The 18,377-nt window shown below is 37.2% G+C and overlaps 1 protein-coding gene across 1 annotated transcript in view; it reads right to left on the reverse strand.

Moving 5' to 3' along the window:
- The window catches only part of LOC118694662 (dynein axonemal heavy chain 5-like), a 149,647-nt gene that overhangs the window by 38,712 nt on the left and 92,558 nt on the right, over window positions 1–18,377 (reverse strand). Inside the window, exons 61-67 of the mRNA XM_054517570.1 lie at window positions 12,504–12,722; window positions 9,815–9,991; window positions 6,270–6,464; window positions 4,879–5,034; window positions 4,424–4,606; window positions 1,353–1,523; window positions 541–919 (exon numbers count right to left, since the gene is read on the reverse strand). Of these exons, the coding sequence (XP_054373545.1) occupies window positions 541–919; window positions 1,353–1,523; window positions 4,424–4,606; window positions 4,879–5,034; window positions 6,270–6,464; window positions 9,815–9,991; window positions 12,504–12,722 (1,480 nt within the window). The remainder of the gene's footprint in view (window positions 1–540; window positions 920–1,352; window positions 1,524–4,423; window positions 4,607–4,878; window positions 5,035–6,269; window positions 6,465–9,814; window positions 9,992–12,503; window positions 12,723–18,377) is intronic.

An 18,377-nucleotide genomic window follows, 5' to 3' on the forward strand; every position in this document is an offset into this window, starting at 1 on the left:
ACCCCCATCAGATTTTATAAACCTTACTCAAATTTTTCTTTGTCATTGTGTCTGAGTAGTGACATACAATGGTGGCATACTGCAATGCAATATAAAATTGTTTTACAACACATAACAGGCTTTTTTTCTGCTGATACTCAAGCCTGGTACAGCATTCACATGCTGCTCATAAGCCATCAAGAGAGCTTTTGCTGATGTCTACAATCTCACAGACACAGATATGTGGCAACTTGAAAAAGAGGCAGACAGTAGAGGCTATAGGTTCTCTAACAAATAAGGGACTTTATTTTTTCCCATTTTGCAATGTATAACAGTTAACATAATCCTCATCTAAGCATTATTTTGATAACAAATAATCAATATTGCTCTTGTTTTGGAAAATTTGTCCTTTAATTCCATCTTGGACTGTATATGCTTTCATTCACAAGTTAAAGACAAGTAGATCCACAGGATATAACACATTGTTAGTGCAAGCACTGCAAAATCTGAATTTGGCAGTACAGAGACACATGTAAACAGGAACATTTTTAGAGAAATTACCTTTGATCAGTGTTTCAAACTCAGTGTGTGAAATTTTCTTGGCCTGCAAGTCAATCTTCAGTGCCAGAAGCAATGTGAACAGGAACCTGTGATTTTCATACAGCCCTCGAACTGTGTACTTGAAGACTTCATAGGTGAGATGCTCGATTATATAAACCACCCTTTTTGCTGGAATTTGAGATTTCCGAGATCTTTCCACTGATAGGTCAAAAATGCCAAGGAACTGCCTTAAAGATGTTTGGTACATGACATTAACCAAGCTCATTTCCACAATTAGGAAATAAAGGATGCTACCACGACCTGCCACGGGCCGATACTCTTCACGTGCAGTATTGATTTTCACCTCTGTCTCCATTGCTGTGTTTAATTTTTCACTGACCTTAAAATTAATGGAAAAGATCATGAAGATTAAGTTGTATTACTTGTGATTTATGCTACATAAGCAAAAAGAAAAGGTCTTGATTAAGACCACAGTAATATTTTTAGTTGAGCTTGGCTTCCCTCTGCCAGTGTTTCAACACAGACATGGTGTCTTCATGTGTTCCAACTCCTGTCAAATGGCAACTGATTCAAACTTACACCTGAAAAATAGGCCTGGAATATGAACAATATCCAGGTAGAAGTTTAATTTTGCAACTTTTTATGAATAAAAAATTAGTGTTTCTACTATTTACTTGTTAAGAAATCAGATGTTATAAAGTGGCTCTGAATGAAAAAAATAAAACAGGAATGAAAAAATATACATACATCTTTATATATACTATCTTTAAATTACAATTACAAAATGTATCTGCAGTGAATTCAAAATTCACCTCTTCTGCTGTTGATTTAGTGATCCTTAAGACTTCTATCAGAGACTCATCTTCAACCAAAGATCCTTCTGTACTGGTTAGACGGCAGAGCAAATTATCTTCAAGCTCCTGCATTTTCCTCTTGTTGGATGTCACTTGTTCCATCAATTTGATTCTTTCTGCTTCCAGTTCCTGTATTCAAGAAGTTTGCCATAGAATATTTAATGTCAATTAAAATTACTTATAAAGACACAGAAAATGTAATTTCCTGCATGTCAGAGTGCGGACTTTGTTGTCTTTTCCATAAAATACTGAAATATTACAAAATATTTCTGTACTAAAATAATTTATATGCATGCTGAATATATACAGTAAAGTAATTTATATGTATCCTGTATGTATTTGATTAATGAAGCATAAATGCTGGAGAGTGAAAACACACCTGAATTACCAGGAAAATCTTCCTCATAGTATGGCACACAAACCACTAAAGATAGTTTCCAATGGCAAGTGATAAAAGCCATATTACATTGAGTACTTAAAATTAAATCAGATAAAGGCCTGAAAGATGCTTTGTATGGCTGGATTTTACATTGTGAGCAAAATTGACTGGATGGCCTTTTTCATTTCTAATTTCTACCATTCTGTGACTTTGAAAGATACAATCCTCTACTGCTTATAAAACAGGAAATGTTACAATTATTATCTATGTCATATGGATTTTTTTGCCCTTTCTACAAGAGAGACAATGACAAGGGAAAAAAGGCAAACAAGTCAACACAACGCCAAGTGAAATGAGGCATCTATACAGCGCAGTCTGCACAGCTCAGGGATACTTTTGCTGGCTGTCTTTATTTAATCAATCCAGTCAACCTTCCTATAAGAGAAGGATTGTTAATAATCCTCTATCTACAGCTATGGCTTCAGTTTATTTTCATTTTTGTCAACATGTCAAGGTAGAGAAAAAGGAGATGTACAGAGTTATACAGTATAGGAGAGGTTCTTCTGTATTTCAAAGAAGTGACAAATTTCTTTATTTTTACAAACTCCTCACTTGGAAACCTGTTTGAAATATGTTCTAGGGCTACTCTATGGAAACTACAAGTGACTGCATGCCAAAAGAGGGGAATGGCTTAAGTATCAGTAATTCAGCTTTCTACATTTACTCTTTCTATACCATTAATGTAAAAAATATTAGAATTACACAAAAGGAATACTTCCAAAAAACACTCAAAAATACATTTAACTACATGCTCAAATTCCACATAAGGATGTGCTTTGTTTAAGATCAGACACTTTACCCATATTATTTATAAGTCTGTAAAATGTATCTTTCAGAAAATTATCAGCAAATAGACCAGTTACAAGTTTTTGTTTGCAAGAGCACTTCACAACCATACTTGTAACATAAATAATAGGTGTTCTGGACACAAATAATGGCAGCAACTCCATTATCAAAGTACAAAAATATGCTGATTTTTTTCCTATATTTACAGGATCAACCTATAAAGCTGAGAAGGATAAACACTTCTTTGATCATATTTCATTGATCACTGGAGCAATCTTTAAAAATGTCTTGGTTCCTTTAATCTCTTACTTTAGCTCAGTGATCACAAAGTTGTCTCTTTGTAATAGAAAACCTGTTCTTCAGAAGCTCTGTTCATGTTGTGTCTTTTCTTTGAACTAATTTTTTCAGAATCCCATTGGCTCTGACTATCTACACCACAACATTCACCTCTTACTGAGACAGAAGAGATAACAACCATGATGTCTTCATATCTGCCAGAAGTTTAATAATTGTTGATCAGCTGCAACCATGTCCCTGTGCAGCAAGTAGTGCCAATATTAAGCAGGTTCCCTTGCAATTCTCTTCAGCTGATGTACAGCACTGGAGGAATATTTTTCAGCGACTCTCTCTTTGACCCAGTGTAGTCTAGGTGTGGCTACATAGACTAAATATGAATTCTCTTAACAGTTCTGTCCAAGCAAAAAAATAACACAGAGTAAGGGTATCTTGTGGGAAGAGGATTTTTATATGTAGGTCATGAGAAACCTATTTCACTTCTTTTCCTTCTATCTTGATTTAGACCTCTCTCGCCCTTCAGAGGTTAGTCAGGATACTCCCATTCACTCCTGCTGATGCTGTTTGATTTTGCTTACAGAAACCTACACCTACTGGAGTAAAGATTAAAAGTTCTGCATCTAAAGCATTTGTCTCACCCACTTTTTCTCCAGTACCTCCTGTTACAGTCTTTCTGTTTTCCATGGAAGAATTCACAGGAAGTTTGTGCATTACAATGACTTTCCAGCCCCTGTTTGTGACCTGCCAGACTGAAGGAAGGGCACCTTAATTCCAGTCCTTACTTTGAGCAAAGTGGAAGGGTGTTGGCTGGAGAAAATGACAGCACCACTAAAGAATGCTGGTTAGAACATGCTTTGGGGAAGTCAAAGGAAGAATTAATTCCTTTAGGTAGGCAGCTCCTAAAACATTAGCAAGCCTACCTGAGCTACTTACTGAAAGCAGCAACTCTGCTAATGCAAACCTCAATTTTTTTATCTCACCTAAGAGAGGATTTTCTTCCTTATATTAACTTCCACATAATCAATGCAAATTTTAGTAAGAATAGAGTCAAGTCAGTGTTCAGGGCTCCTTAAGAATCTTTTATCTCCTTGCACACTAGAGCCTGGCTGGCAAAAGTAGCTCAAGTTCATAAGCATTTTTTCATGTAATTCAAATTAAGTTTAAAAAGGAATTTAGAAGTACAAGAGATTTCTGACTGAACAAGAAGCCCTTTCCATATATGAAGGAATAAAGTTGTTTTATGTATGTCATGTGCGTGCCAATGATGTATTTTTAATGAATAATTTTCTTTCTTCTCTTTCCAAGGCCAGATCTTAAAATAAATGTTTAGGTTCCCCTGTTCAATTAAAAAACAGTTCCATATTGCATTTCAGTGAATGCACAACCTTTAAACTTTCATTCACATTTTTGTTCTTCCATTTGATTTCAACCAAGCCACTAAATATGTATGCTCTCCTGGTGCAGATACTGAACAAGCCTTCTTCTATTCAAAAACTGCAAGACTCGATACCTGCTTTTCTGTGAGGATGACACGGCCAAGGAGTTGATCTTCCAGCCCTTTCATAGTAACAGTAAAGTCAATCACAGTTGTTCTTGCACTAATTTCTGGAGTATAAACAGGATTAGCCACCTTTGTTGTCATATAGAGGGTAAATCCCTTTGTCAGATCTACCTCCTTGTCACCTACTTTCACCTGAAAATAAAAAGCATTTTTCAATTTTTGAAAGCTGAATTCAGAAAAACTGTTATCTGCTGAAAAAAAATCTATGAACTCTTTTTTTTATGTTTTCATTTACATTTTTTAAACTTTCTGATTAAGGGTAAAAAAGCCCCTCAAACAACCCCATGAGTTCACTACTCATTTTCTAACTGTTTTAAAGGTACAAATCATGTCAGTATTCAGACTACCTTATACCCAGCATCTGTCCTGTTGGGTTTTAATTTCATGTCTACAATTCATCTTACTTTGTGTGCTGAACCAAATTTTATGAAATTTTTTTCCAAGATGTTATCTAGGGCAGGATCAAGTTCCTCTCCAATGTCTTCAATTAACAGAGGTCGGCCAAGGGACAAGCAGTCTTCTATATGACTTCTGAAGAACTTGTGGTTCATAGCTGTAACCTAGGAAGATTGAGTCACAACACAGCATGCATTAGAAAGAACACAGAAAACAGCATAAAATCTATTGAAGCTTTAAAAAATTGTACTCATCCTGGGATATATATGCAAATGGCTACATTTTAGGGACCAAAACTTGCCTCTGCTGACATGAATGGGAGTTTTGCTTTAAATTTAGGAGCATAGGAGATCACATTTTTTTATTGTCACTTATTTACTTTTTTATCTGTATATCTATCTAATCATTGTAATATCTCCTAAATATAAATAGATTTGTGCTTTGAACACTCATGTGAAGTAGGGAAATGTTTATGGAGTTCAGAAAGGGAGCCAGTGTCATATAGGAGGCCTGACCTGACATCAGATGTTCAGTTTCCAATTCAGTTCCACCAGTCTTAAAATTGCTAGAAGTCACACAGACTCCTTTTCATTTAACCAAATTTAATATATTTAACTTAATTCTTTAAAGTGATAATTGAATAACCTTTCCAGGCATCTTTTAAGTCATGGTTTTCGGGTGTTTTTTTTTACCAGGAAAAAAAAATTAGGATAGATATGTTTTTAAAATAAATCCTTGTCTTGCAGGCAAAGCTCTTTGGAAAAGGTATCATTAAAATATCCAGAGGCACATTACACAGAATTAAACCAGTATATTATTTAAAAATTAATACTCTGTTCCACCACTCTGCACTTTTTGTTTGTTATCATGCAGATGTATGTGTATCCACCAAAACAGCATGTTCCCAACATTTTTATTACAAATGCAGCTGAGAGATAAAGCCAGTGTCTGGGTGACCAACAGCATAACACTAACAAGACCATGGCAAATTACAATATCCCAGATGTAAGTCATAATTTAAACACTTGTGTATTTAGAATCTTGACAGAACTCCATTCCCCCTGGACTTGCCTGGGAGAACTCAGATTCAGAGCAGGAGATACAAGTCTCCAGGAAGATGGAGAATGAGATACAACTTTTTACTTCCCTCTTTGTTTCTCTTTCACTACAGCAAACAATTAAAATATTCATCATAAAAATAGATATGCCATAACATATCAGTGCAAGCTATTTTGCCCTGTTATTGATACCCTGATATAGGGTATAGGTTCTGTGTCAGTCTTGTTTTAGTTTCTGCATAGCTGTACACCAATAAACATCAGATTTAAATTACACATGGCCAAAGCATGATGACACAAATGACCCATACATTTTAAAGAATTGCAGATTAACTATTTACCTGAAGTCCATTATTCTTTTCCTTATTTTTGATCCAGATCTTTCCTTGACCTTGTGGATCAATCAGCAACGGATATCTAGATGCTTTTGTGACAATAATGCCATTTTGAATTGAAAGGTCATCATTTGGAAGACCCTGGAGGTTCCATTCACCCACTGTAGCATTGTCAACAAGCATACTGGTAAGGTTCAAGTTCTAATGGAAAATATGCAATTAAAAAATCAGTACCAGTAGAAAACATGCAAATACAAAATTAGTGCCAGTTAGAGGAGCTATACTAAAACATCTGCTGGATGGTTTTCTTCTTATTCTGATCAGAATGCATGATAGAGTGTATTTGATAGCTATTGCTTACTGTTTATTTTCTTTAAAGTTCAGTGGCTCAATCACTGCAGTTGAGCAGTAATGAAAGTGAATTCTGTTGAGCCTCTGATGTCCATCAGAGACTGTCAGAAAAACTCTGAAGCCAGCTCAATATCTAATGACAAACTGATTTTTTGCCATTTTTAATAGCAAACATTTTTCCTGTGAGTTCAAGTGGAATTGTCATCTTGCTCACAAGACCTTCCACCTGCTGAAAAGTGCCTTCCAGGTACAGGATAGCTGTGGGAGACTAAGAGAAGAATATGGAGATGTACTATGGATCAGTAACCATGAACTATCATGAAAGATTATTGCTGCTAAGCTAAAACCCTTAACAGTTCGCATATTCTCCTTAAGTCTGATTTGCACTTGTCAACTAACTTGCTTTATTTTATTCACTCTGAAAAGTGACTGGCCTCTCAAAAATGAATATGTGAAGAAAAAAGAGCTGAAAATAGAAAACCAAACTCTCCAATTTAGAAAAGCACCTTAGTAAGGATTGAGAATTTTAAAAATAATAAAATTGAAGGTATTTTTTAATGTGCTCCTTACATTTTTCATTCAACAATTCCTACTTGTAGGCTTGATCTAAAGAGATGTTTAAAATAAAGACATGAAAGAAGGAAAGTAAAAGCCTTTAAATCTTGTGAAAATCACATCATTCAGCATCTGAAGCCTAAAGCAAAACTTCAAATAATGTGAGAGTTGTGATACGATCATGAGACCTAATGATAACAGTGTTTGCAAGATGACAAAACTTTTTTACTCGTTTGATTTTTTTTTACTTCTAAAATTATTGAAGACTCATGATGAAGCAACACAAACCATCCTCAGAAGACAGAGAAATTTTAGGAATCTAGTTTCCATTCGTGCAAAGGACAGAAAATCATGTAATAGGCAATTTTTTCAGCAATTGGAACCTAAAACCATATTTAGCTCCTTAAGCAGATGAGTAGGATCTAAACAGCTTTGAACTTTTTCTTACCTACAGCAAGAAGTATCAGTCACCCTGCAACTCTGAAACTCAGCTAATTTAAGTGCCTAACTAAACAGATAAGTGGCTAATTTTAAACAGATCTTTGTAAATTGTTATGCCTAAATGACTCATACGCCCACGGTCAGTTAGTCTGTGACAAAGTAAGGCAGATGTCAAGCCTTGTGCTTGAACTGCAAAGCTGCTTTCTTTCCTGCAGTGTGAAGTATCAAGAAAGGCCCATATGCTGCCTTTTGTGACTACTTAATTCCCAGGGAAAAATCAAAACTCTCTTCAGTACACAATGATGGAAATCATCATTCTGTCTTTAATGGGAGCTCTAAACAGAATGGTAAATACATTTTGAAACTCATTAACTATGGAATCCATCTAACTGAGACATATTGGTGGGGGGAAGGGGGGAGCAACATAGAAACCATAAGAAAGTATTCCTCAAATTTTCAAGGATGCAACCAAATAGTAATGTGCTCAGAATACCCTCATGAAAGCAGAATTTTAGTCCTTTATGTATTGCTTTCTAAGGACATTATATATATCCAGTTTCTTATCCTTAAATGGTGAGAATCTTGCCAGATACTCCCCAAAGTAAGTAGCTTTTAAGAAAATTTTATATACTGAACTTGGGAAAGAGCCTCCCTGGGTTGAGTGTACATAGGATAACTCCCATGCCACACTGGTTAAGAATCTTGCCTGAAACTGCACTGCTCCTGGTACTTTATTAATAAATCCATCTTGGCCTTACATATTTTTTATCATCAGCAGCTTTCAGAGAGCTTTACTGGATGGGTCAGAGTCATTCATCTTTTAAGTCACAGCATAAATTGGGCTGGATTGCAAGTTTCCTTCTCTCAAGTCAAGGTTAATCAGCATTACAAGAATTATGCCAACCTAACATTAAAAATAATAAAAAAGATATTCAAAAGTAACTTCTATGAAGTGAACAAGCCCCTTATGGAAAAGAGGTGTCCTTAATAGAGGCTTTAAGTGCTAAATCCCAAAAACACTGAAAAGAAGATGCAGATCTGCCTTTAGCTGTTTCACAATGATACAGATGTACCAGGTTGCTCAGTAGCTCACAGCATTTTTCAGCAGCAACTGCTTTGTCAAAATCTTTGACAGCTGAGAATAGGTAATATTTGAGCTTAATGCCTCAACTCCTGTGCTGAGAGGAAGACTGAGTCCCTGAACTATTTCTCCAGCCTTAAATGCTGAAGAAAATGTACACAGGTACTCACAAAACCAAATGGAAGACAACAACAGATTACTCAGAAAGACAGCTTTGATTACTATGGCCTAAATTCTGCCTTCAGTATGAATATGTCTTCCAGGTACAAGGAAGATTATTAGACAGACATCCTAAAAGTCATGGAATAGGAGCCAGGCTGCTGCTGGCCAGCAAACCTCTGCACCGGAACATCTGCCGGGTCTGGCACTCCTGAGGCAGGTAATGGTAAAAGCAAAGGACAAGATTCATACAAGGTATCCTGCCCTGTCTCATAGTCTCAGCATGCAGGTTGCTCACCTCAATAAAGGTAGAATATGAAGTGTCAGGAAACAGAAACTGAATATGGGACTATAGCTCCAACTGCATTTTAGGCCACCTCTGCCCGCACAGACACAGGCCAGGGAAGGAGATACTGCAATGTCAGCCTCACTGGAACAGCCTCACTGGTGACAAAGGTGCATGGATTTAAAAGCTAACACTGGAGCAAGCCCTGAAAAATGCTTTCTACAAGACACTTCAAATTAAACAAAATAAAATGTTGTGGGTATGCTGCAGAAGGCATGACAGGAGGGTATAAACTGATAACACGCAGAAGTGCAAAGGTGATGTCTCCTCTTATGAAAAGGTAAGTGTATTCTAAGCTGACAAATTTTACTTTGTTTCCTGTATTATGCTATTTCTCCCAGGGCAACTGATCTCAGACTGCATTTCTCTCTCAGATTTGCCAGAGCAGTGTCCTACATACCAATTGTGAAATGCCTGACAGTGTAAAGAGGAATTTAAAACATATTGGTTTAGAAGCTCAGCTGTCAAGTGTTCAGATTTTTTATTTATTAAAAATGTGATTGAATGTGACAGCCTGTATATAATCTTCCAATTATGTACTTTTCTGGAATGAAGTGCTCTGCATATAATTTCTCAGCAAGGCAAAGAATAAGGTCAGAACAAAACATGAACACTTACTTTACTGTATGGAATCTTGTTATTGTCCATCTCTTTCTTCCACAATTGGAGTAGCAAATTCCTGTACTCCTGATTGAAAGGTCCAGAATAAGAGAGAAATCCAGTGGCCAGAAGAACATTCCCCACCAAATTAATAATTTGATTCTGAAAGTTTTTGCTGCTTGCTGTCCAACGAAGCTGTATGGAAAATAAAGAAGTTAGCTTGAGCAGACACACAACTAACACAAACATCTAATTTAAAAACTTATCTCTTTCTGTTACGTAATTTTTCTTCAAAATAGGAGTATTTTTTGCTTTAAATCATTCTTTTCAGAAGTAGAAGTTTGCTTGGAAGTGATGGCAACCACCTGACCAAGTGGAGAAAAAGCATCTTTGCAAACAAGCTGGTCAAACTGGTAAGAAGACCTTTAAAGGAGGAATGAAGTGTCAGGCAGAGGAGGACCAAGAGTCATGTGAGGAAGTGGAGGACGGGGCTGGCAAACAAAATGTGTGGGGTGAGATAAACTGTAGGGACCTTGTAATCAACAACACAGGGCCAATGGAGGACCATCCTAAGGATACCCACAAAAGCAAAGAAGTGTTCACCAGACAGAATGGTGGGGACAGCCTTCATACTGCTTATAGAATATTAATTATCACAGCTGGGCACCCCTCTGAAGTGTTTCTACATGAATGTGCACAGCATGGAGAACAAAAGAGGACTCTCCACGTGGTTGCAGCACCATGATATGATGGGGGTCATGGGAACATGATGGAAAGAGATCCACAACTGGAGAGCTGCATCACCTGTCTATGGGTTTGTTAGGAAGGACAGGTTGGGAAGGTGAGAAGAGGGGTTTTCTTTCATGTGAGAGGGCAGTGGAATGCATGTGTTCAGCATGGGAGAATTGAGGATGGACAATATGCCAGTTGGGAGCTTATGGGTTAGCATCAGAGGGAAGATCAGCGTGGGAGATGTGTGTGTCTGTCACAGACAGTGTGATTAACAAGAAGTAGATGAGGGGAAGAAACCTTGCATCCACAGGCCTTGGTCTACATGGGGAACTTCAACAACCCAATATCTGAAGGGACAACACAGAAAGATACAAGCAATTTTTGAGGTTTTAAGGAAGGCATTGATAAAAGTTCTCAACACAGTCAAGTGAGGATTTAATGAGGGAAAGGCAGTTTGCTTAACCTCAGACTTGCAGATAAAGAACTGATCAGGAGTCTAAAATTTGGGGGCAGCCTTGGCTGAGATGGTTTAGACTTGAGTTTAGAGTGCAGGGGGGATTTTTACACATGTACTTATGTGCACAAACACATGATGGCAAGGTGTAAAGAGGAAAATGCCAGACTCTTCATTAGTACTTTGTGAAATGACAAGGGGCAATGGACACAAATTGGAATATAAGATATTTAAATTCAACACACAAAAAATCCCTTTATTTCAGTGAGAGTGGTCAAAAACAAATAGGTTGCAAAGGGAAGTGGTGGAATCCTGGAAGAAATTCAAAACCCAACCAAAAAATGCCCTGAGCCTTGAGTAGGGGAGAAGGAGGGATGTGTGTTTCATGTTAGATGGGTTCCAGAGATCCCTTCCTATCTCAATTATTCCGTGATTCTGCAATTTTATAAGTATTATTTTTTAATGTGTTAAAAAATTAAAAATAATTAACTCATATTTTGCTTATTAATTTCTTTCCAGATTTCTGTTCCTTACAGTCACTCTGCATCCAATCTTGGTCAGGACCTACATGTTTCAAGTTTAAAAAACATACATTTAACCCAGTGTCAGTTTTTCCTAATCCTCCAAGTGTATATAGAGTCTTTAATTTTTTTCTTGTCTGAATTTTCAAAAGTAGAGTGGAATAACAGCTCTTACAAGACCTCATAGCACAAAGCTTCATAAAACCCACAATAAGGCACTATAATTTCCTATTTTTGCCTTACTCTAAAATTTAGAAATTCACTGAAAAAATATGACAAAGCATCTAAGATTTTTAACTGATGTAATTTGAAGGGCAGCAATGCAAAAAATATGCTGAGGTGCTGGCCTCACAGGACACAATGGCTGAAGTCAGAACTCTCATCAATTTTGACTTTGTGTGAAATCAATGAAGGAATTAACAAAGCAAATAAGAAGAGGGGGGAAAAGAGTATCCTGCTTCCTCTGAAAACCTTTAGGCTGAAGCCAGAAAGATCTGCATAAGGTAAATTTCAAGCTCAGTGCAGAGGATAGCAATTAGCCCATAATTCTGTAAAAGGCTCCAGTAGAAACCTAAGCTTCAATTATAATTCAGGAAATTAGTCAAGCTTCAAATTTGTATTCTTGTATACTTGGTGAGAAAAAGAGAGTAATCCTTCTTATAAATATTTTAGGGCAATTATTTAGGTTAAGCCCAATTCTTCTTCTTAAAAAAGCTAAAAGGAATTTGGCTCCTTGGCTTTAAATCTGAACTTTATCCTCATATGAATCATTTGTTATAACATAAATCTTCATGCAGAAGACTTAACACAAGAAATTGCTTTACTTTTTTAGGTACATTAGCATCAAGGAAAACAAGCATACGTATAACTAAAAAAAGTGTCATGTGATATCAAGAAGTCACCACGCCTTGAGTTTGCTGAGCACTGCTATGATCATTATGGAGCATTCTCAAACTGCACACCTCCTTTGTGCTGGAAACATGCACATGTGTGCTGATACCTTTTCTCCCCCTAGTCCTTCAATCAGAGCTGAGGCATTGTTCATCTTCCTTCTGCATGCCTCAGCATCATCGAGCAAGGCCTGCTTCTCTTTCACAGCAGCGTCATACATGGCTTGTACTTCATCCAGCTCCGCTTGCTTCTCGTCCAGCTGATTTTGTGCACTATTCAGCTCCATTTGGGCAGCTGCAAGTCTTCCTTCCTGCAAAGCTAAATTTGCCTACAGATATTTAAAAGTAAAGAGTAGTTAATACCTATTCTTTTGGCAGAAGCAAATGACATTCATTTAATGGCACATACTGTAATGTGTTGGGTACTTTGAAAAACAATATATGTTCTAAGATGACAGAAGTTTTTTTTCTTTTTACTTCTGGATCAGAAGCATAGCACTATAGTTATTCAAGGCAATCCTAAGATATTTTAATAATATTTTCAGAATGGTCTATTAATCATACAATGACCAATGTTTTCAAATCACAATACACTTGAAATAGCTGTATACTAGACATATGAGGCAACATATACAATGGGTTGCCTTATATACATGCCTCCTGTAATATATTCTCAGTGCAAAAGAAATTTAATACTGTCTTCATTAATTATAAAATAATAAAAATGAGAACATACACTACTCTTCTGCTCTCTTTTTCCATCAATTACCTCTACAACAAAAATATAACAAATGTATTTTTTGCTTCTCTGGAAAGTAAAACTCTAGAGACTTTTTTCACTTCTCTCTATTAATTTGCATGATGACTTACCAGTCATTTAAATGTGGCCTCTTAACTTTTATATCCCTAACAGGGTTGAAAAAATATTCTGTGAATTCAGAAAGTATTTCCATACACATTTGCAAAGGATTAGAGCCTGAAAAATTTCTTATGAAATTCACAGTTACAGATAAAGGTTGCTTTCATTTACTCTGAATATTTAAAAAAGCTTGTTTAAATATCATGTATCTTATTTCTGTTTTTTTCTTCTATAAGAGTTATGAAGATGGAAAGCAAGAATCTGTAAAACCTGTTTTATTATGAATATGAAATTTGACACTTGCATTACATCACACCAGAAAAGTAGCAGTAGAAGGCATCTCTCTTAAGGGATAACTCCTAATCAACAGCATAACCATGGGATGGGGTCTGGTCTATCTCAAAAGAGTGGTTTGTGAGCAGGGAATTAGAGAACCATATCTGTACTAATCAATGAAGTAGGTTACTAATAGCTGTGTACGTGTATGTTGCACACAAGTGTATTGGATACAGGTACATCACATGTATCTCTGCCCATCTATATTAGCAATCTAGGTATATGCAGACAGTATATGCTAGAGAATAGCGCTGTCACTAAAATTTCATCTACTGCAGCCACCTGCTATGTTGACAGATCCCAGAGATAAAAACATATTTTGGAATCCAGAGGAACCAGTAAAATGGCTGCTCATAAAATTTCTATCATGCAAGAGTGCCAAAATATTTTTACCTCACTGTTTATCAAAAAACACATTAAAGAACATTGCCCAGAAATAAGCACTGCGCAATCAGTGAGTCTTGATTAAACCCAGATAAGCAGATTTCAGATCAACTGCTGGTATGTTTTAGTGAATCTTGGACCATTGGGCAAAGTTCCAATAGCAAAGGAGCTTTTAGGAGGTGGCATAGTGTTACTGTCCCCCCTGCACCAGGGGAAAGGGTGAGGTAGAGAGAAAGAGAGTGCAGGACTCTGTCTGCATCTGAATAATAAATCTGACAACTGGCTTAATAAGGCATCTGCCTATAAAAAGGTCATAAGAAGAAAACAAACAGTGAGTAAACTTTACATCCTCTCAAATGCTGGACACCCCACATTCATGCAGCACAAGAAAGCCAGGATAGTTTTGCCTATGGTATCCTGTGCAGAGCAGATCCTGTCCATGAAGAGAAAACTTTCTCTTTTGGCCATTCAAACTATCTTAAACTCCTCTTATTATTCTGTCTTATTAAAGCAGATGCCTCATTCAGCCATCTGTTATCAGGCCTTTCTTATTGAGATCCAAAAGAAGCCCTGCACCAGCCCTTCTACCTCTTCCCACCACCTTCCCTACTGCAAAGAATCCTTGTATCCTTAAATTCTCTGAGGGCTAAAAATGGGAGTCGAACAATATTATGACATATTGTTTCACTCCCAGCTGACAAATACTGAGGTTACACAGGAAACAAGATCCTTGGAGGGCTGTGAATAACAGCCTTGGCAGAACAGCTGGAACAACAGAGAGCTTACACCTGGCTGTGTGGATTCATATAACACCCTGACATTTACCACAGCAGGATGTGAACCTCAATGGAAAAGGATGGGCATGTGAATTCCCAATACATATGAGCAATGATGCCTTGTAAATATGAAAAGCAGGCCCCTGTGCAGCAATAAACTAACTACCCAGAAAAGTGCAAAAGATGGATGAAACAAACTTCCCCATTCTTAAAAACTCTGAAAAGGCTATCAGCTTTGAAGATGTAGGGACAGCAAAAAAATATTTCAGATGACTGCAAAAAAACCTATATTGTATTCTAACATGAAAAGAATCCCAAAACTTATTTACACAAGACTTTACAGATTTTCTGGAAGATGACCTATAATAAGAAACTATTTTACAGACAATTTAACCAGAGTTCTCAGCCACTTTCAGGGTAATCCTAACAAAGTATAAGAAATTATAATATTAGTTTGATTTATAGGCTACTTGATCATATGTGATGAACAATGGTTGGTTGCATGAGACTGACAGCTAACATATCAGGATGACCAGCTTATGTGATTCTCAAAGGCAGAAAGACTAATTGGTTCAGATGACCCTTTGGAATCATCACTATTTGCTTTCTCCCTGTTTGTTTTTTTTTTCCCCCCAAACTCAAGTGTTCAAAATTTCATGGGTACAAACACAGCTTTTGTATTGACATCAGTATCAGGTTGGCTGGAAGCCTCATGTATAGAGCTCTGCCATGAGAGCAGGAGGCAAGTTCTGCTGCCAAAGAGAATCTTCTGCACAAGAAGACTATTACAGCTGCAATCAGCTCCATACAAACATTTCCATCCAGTATTAGGCAGGAAGGAAACATGTTTCCCAACCACTAAGAACCACTATAGCCTTTCTAATTTTAGTGGCATTGCCCTGTGAACAAGCTTCACACCCTTCATTTCATCCCTCTGCATCACGCAGCAGAGCAAGGATACACAATTTGTTCCAGCTGGATGCAGTGTGAAAGTCTGAATAAATTGATTTTGCAGATGAATCATCAGGATTTAAGACAAGAGGTCCACACTCTGATCTGTGCTCCTGGAGAAGTGGTGCTACCCTGGAACATGCCTGGGATCATGTGAGAACAGCAGGTTCAGCGTTTCCTTGCCTTTGGCATTGGGGAACCAGACAGACAATCCTCCCAGCACCTGCTCCAGCCAGTGCTGCTACTGCCCTCTGCATCTGCCTGCGTGGGGCAGGTACACACAGCACCTGTGCCAACAAGGGCCTCATCCCTATGAGTTTAGCAGCTGTTTCGCCTTCTTCCAAGCTGCCCTCAGAGAGGACTTCATAGCAGTTAGTGAGATGATCCTGCCCCTCTTAACGTTTTTGCATTCCACACAAAACCAGAGCAAATAAAGATAATTACAGTCACAGCTATGCTGTTAAATGAAACATGCCCAGGAACTTTCTCTGGCACTGAGGTTGACCAGCATAAAGAACTCACATTAAGCTCTCTCACCCTCTAAAACACTATGACTACATGTTGGCATCCTTGTGGGAAAGGCTCTTGGACCAGGCTAGAACCTGAAAGGTGCCCAGAGACTACTGAAAAATGCTGTTTAGCAAAGACCAAATCACACTAGGGATAATTCTAAAAATTTACCAGTGTAAACGATCACTTTCCAATGCGTAGAAAAATTCTCTAATACTGTTTAATTTATTAGTATTGACATAGACACTAAGTTTCTTGCTTATCCATTGCAAACTCAGATTTGCAAAGTACCAAGTATATCTGACCCTGATCCAAGGAAGCAGTTCAATAAAAATGACTTCTCCAACAGAAAGAAGCCTCACTCCATTTAATGCTATTCCTGATATTGGATGGAATGCCCAGATCAACCCCAAATCACTCTGAAGAGCAACTGCTGTTCAATAAATTGAGGAAATGTTACTAGGGAAAAAAAAAAGCATCCAAAACTACAGAGTTCTCTACAGGTAAGGATGATTTGGAGCTTTCCTTGCACTTCTCTTGTAAAGGAATTTCATCTTTCAAAGTCCACTGTTTTTACAGTCCATTGAGCACCTACTGCTGCTGGACTAGGCCAGAAGGCTTCTTGGACTCTGTCACTCTGCTCCTGACCTTCTGGGGATGTGCTAAGTGCTCATCTTTGCCTTTTGCTTCAGTCCTGTTGTGGGCATATGGCATCTGACTGAACTCTTCATGGACATGCTGTCTCAAAACTACTCCTGTCCCAGATTACTGCAGATTTTTCCTATAGACACTTCACTGGTTTCGGGTCAACATTCTCAGTCTCTACTCAGCATCATGATTCACTTTTACCCACCATTACTTAGGGAAAGATTGTAAAAAAGGCAAAGACATACACAAGTTTTGCAGACATTCAAAAAACAGTGTTTTTACCTCAACAGTACAAATTTTAAAAAATAGATATACACCTGCACATACATATGTGCACATGCAAACAAATCCAGGCAAGAGTGACATTAATAAAATCTTGGGCTCAATTTCTTTGCTATCAGTGACCATTCTTTGGGATTAAAATAACCTTTTAAAGGCACAGAAATCATATCTCTTATATGCTTTTCACTGTCTGTATTAGCTAGTGAAAGACTCTCCATATTTTCTGTTTGATTACACGTCCTGACCTCACTGTTTTGTTAGGTGACTTAATCCTTCCCTTCATCCCCCCCACCAAAGTATATTCTTTCCTTCTACAGTTATTGTGGGCCTTGGATTCAGACTTGTATGCTTGTTTTCCTGCCCAGTGGGCATCACCTTGTCAAGGACATGCTTATTTAAATGGACAACTATCAAATTTCAACACTCCTTGACTATTACCTCTTCTTCAGGTGCAAGATTTCCTTTCATTGCTTGCTGTGGTTTTTAGTTCAGCATGGAGACAAATGAAAGTAGTAAAGGAAATAAAGTCTCATATTTAAAACTGAGTGTGACAGGGAGAATCCTCAATATCAAACAGAATTTATAAACTGTAAACAGACTTCCCTTTATCACTATAACAGCCTAAGGAGAACTTAATTAAAGTCACTGCAGACATCCCTATGGGAAATTATACTCCTATACACATTATTTTAATTGGAGGCTAACAGTATCACAGCAAAAGTCAGGGCTTCTCCATTCTGCTCTTATGTTCTTCAAATAACTGATAAGGAGCAGATGGTGTTTCAAAATTCTCAGGTTAATTCAGCAGGCTGGTTTACTAGGTATCTGTCTGGGGAGGAACAGCTCATCCTCCTGCTGAAGGTTTACAGGAAAGTCCAACTAATGACCCTTGGGCTGCAGGTCACTGACCTAAAGAATGCCAGTATCCATTGCTAGGAATTAGGTAATTTTTGCACACTAAGTATATAAGTTATAAAATATAAGTTTTTGCACACTAAAATACATAATATATCATATATCATATATCTATATATTTTTGTGCCCTAAATATAAGTTAATAATACATCATTTTTGAACACTAAAATATCTATTTCTATTTATAAATAAATAATTTTGCACACTAAAATATAAGTCGCTATTAATTAGTTTTCACAGGTTGTCATAGTTAAGATAATTGAGGCAATGAGTCTCACTTAAGATGTAATTTAAAAATATATTGAATCTATTTTGCAGGTGTT

Source organism: Molothrus ater, chromosome 1 (assembly GCF_012460135.2).
Source record: "Molothrus ater isolate BHLD 08-10-18 breed brown headed cowbird chromosome 1, BPBGC_Mater_1.1, whole genome shotgun sequence".
NCBI classification, from domain to species: Eukaryota; Metazoa; Chordata; class Aves; order Passeriformes; family Icteridae; genus Molothrus; species Molothrus ater.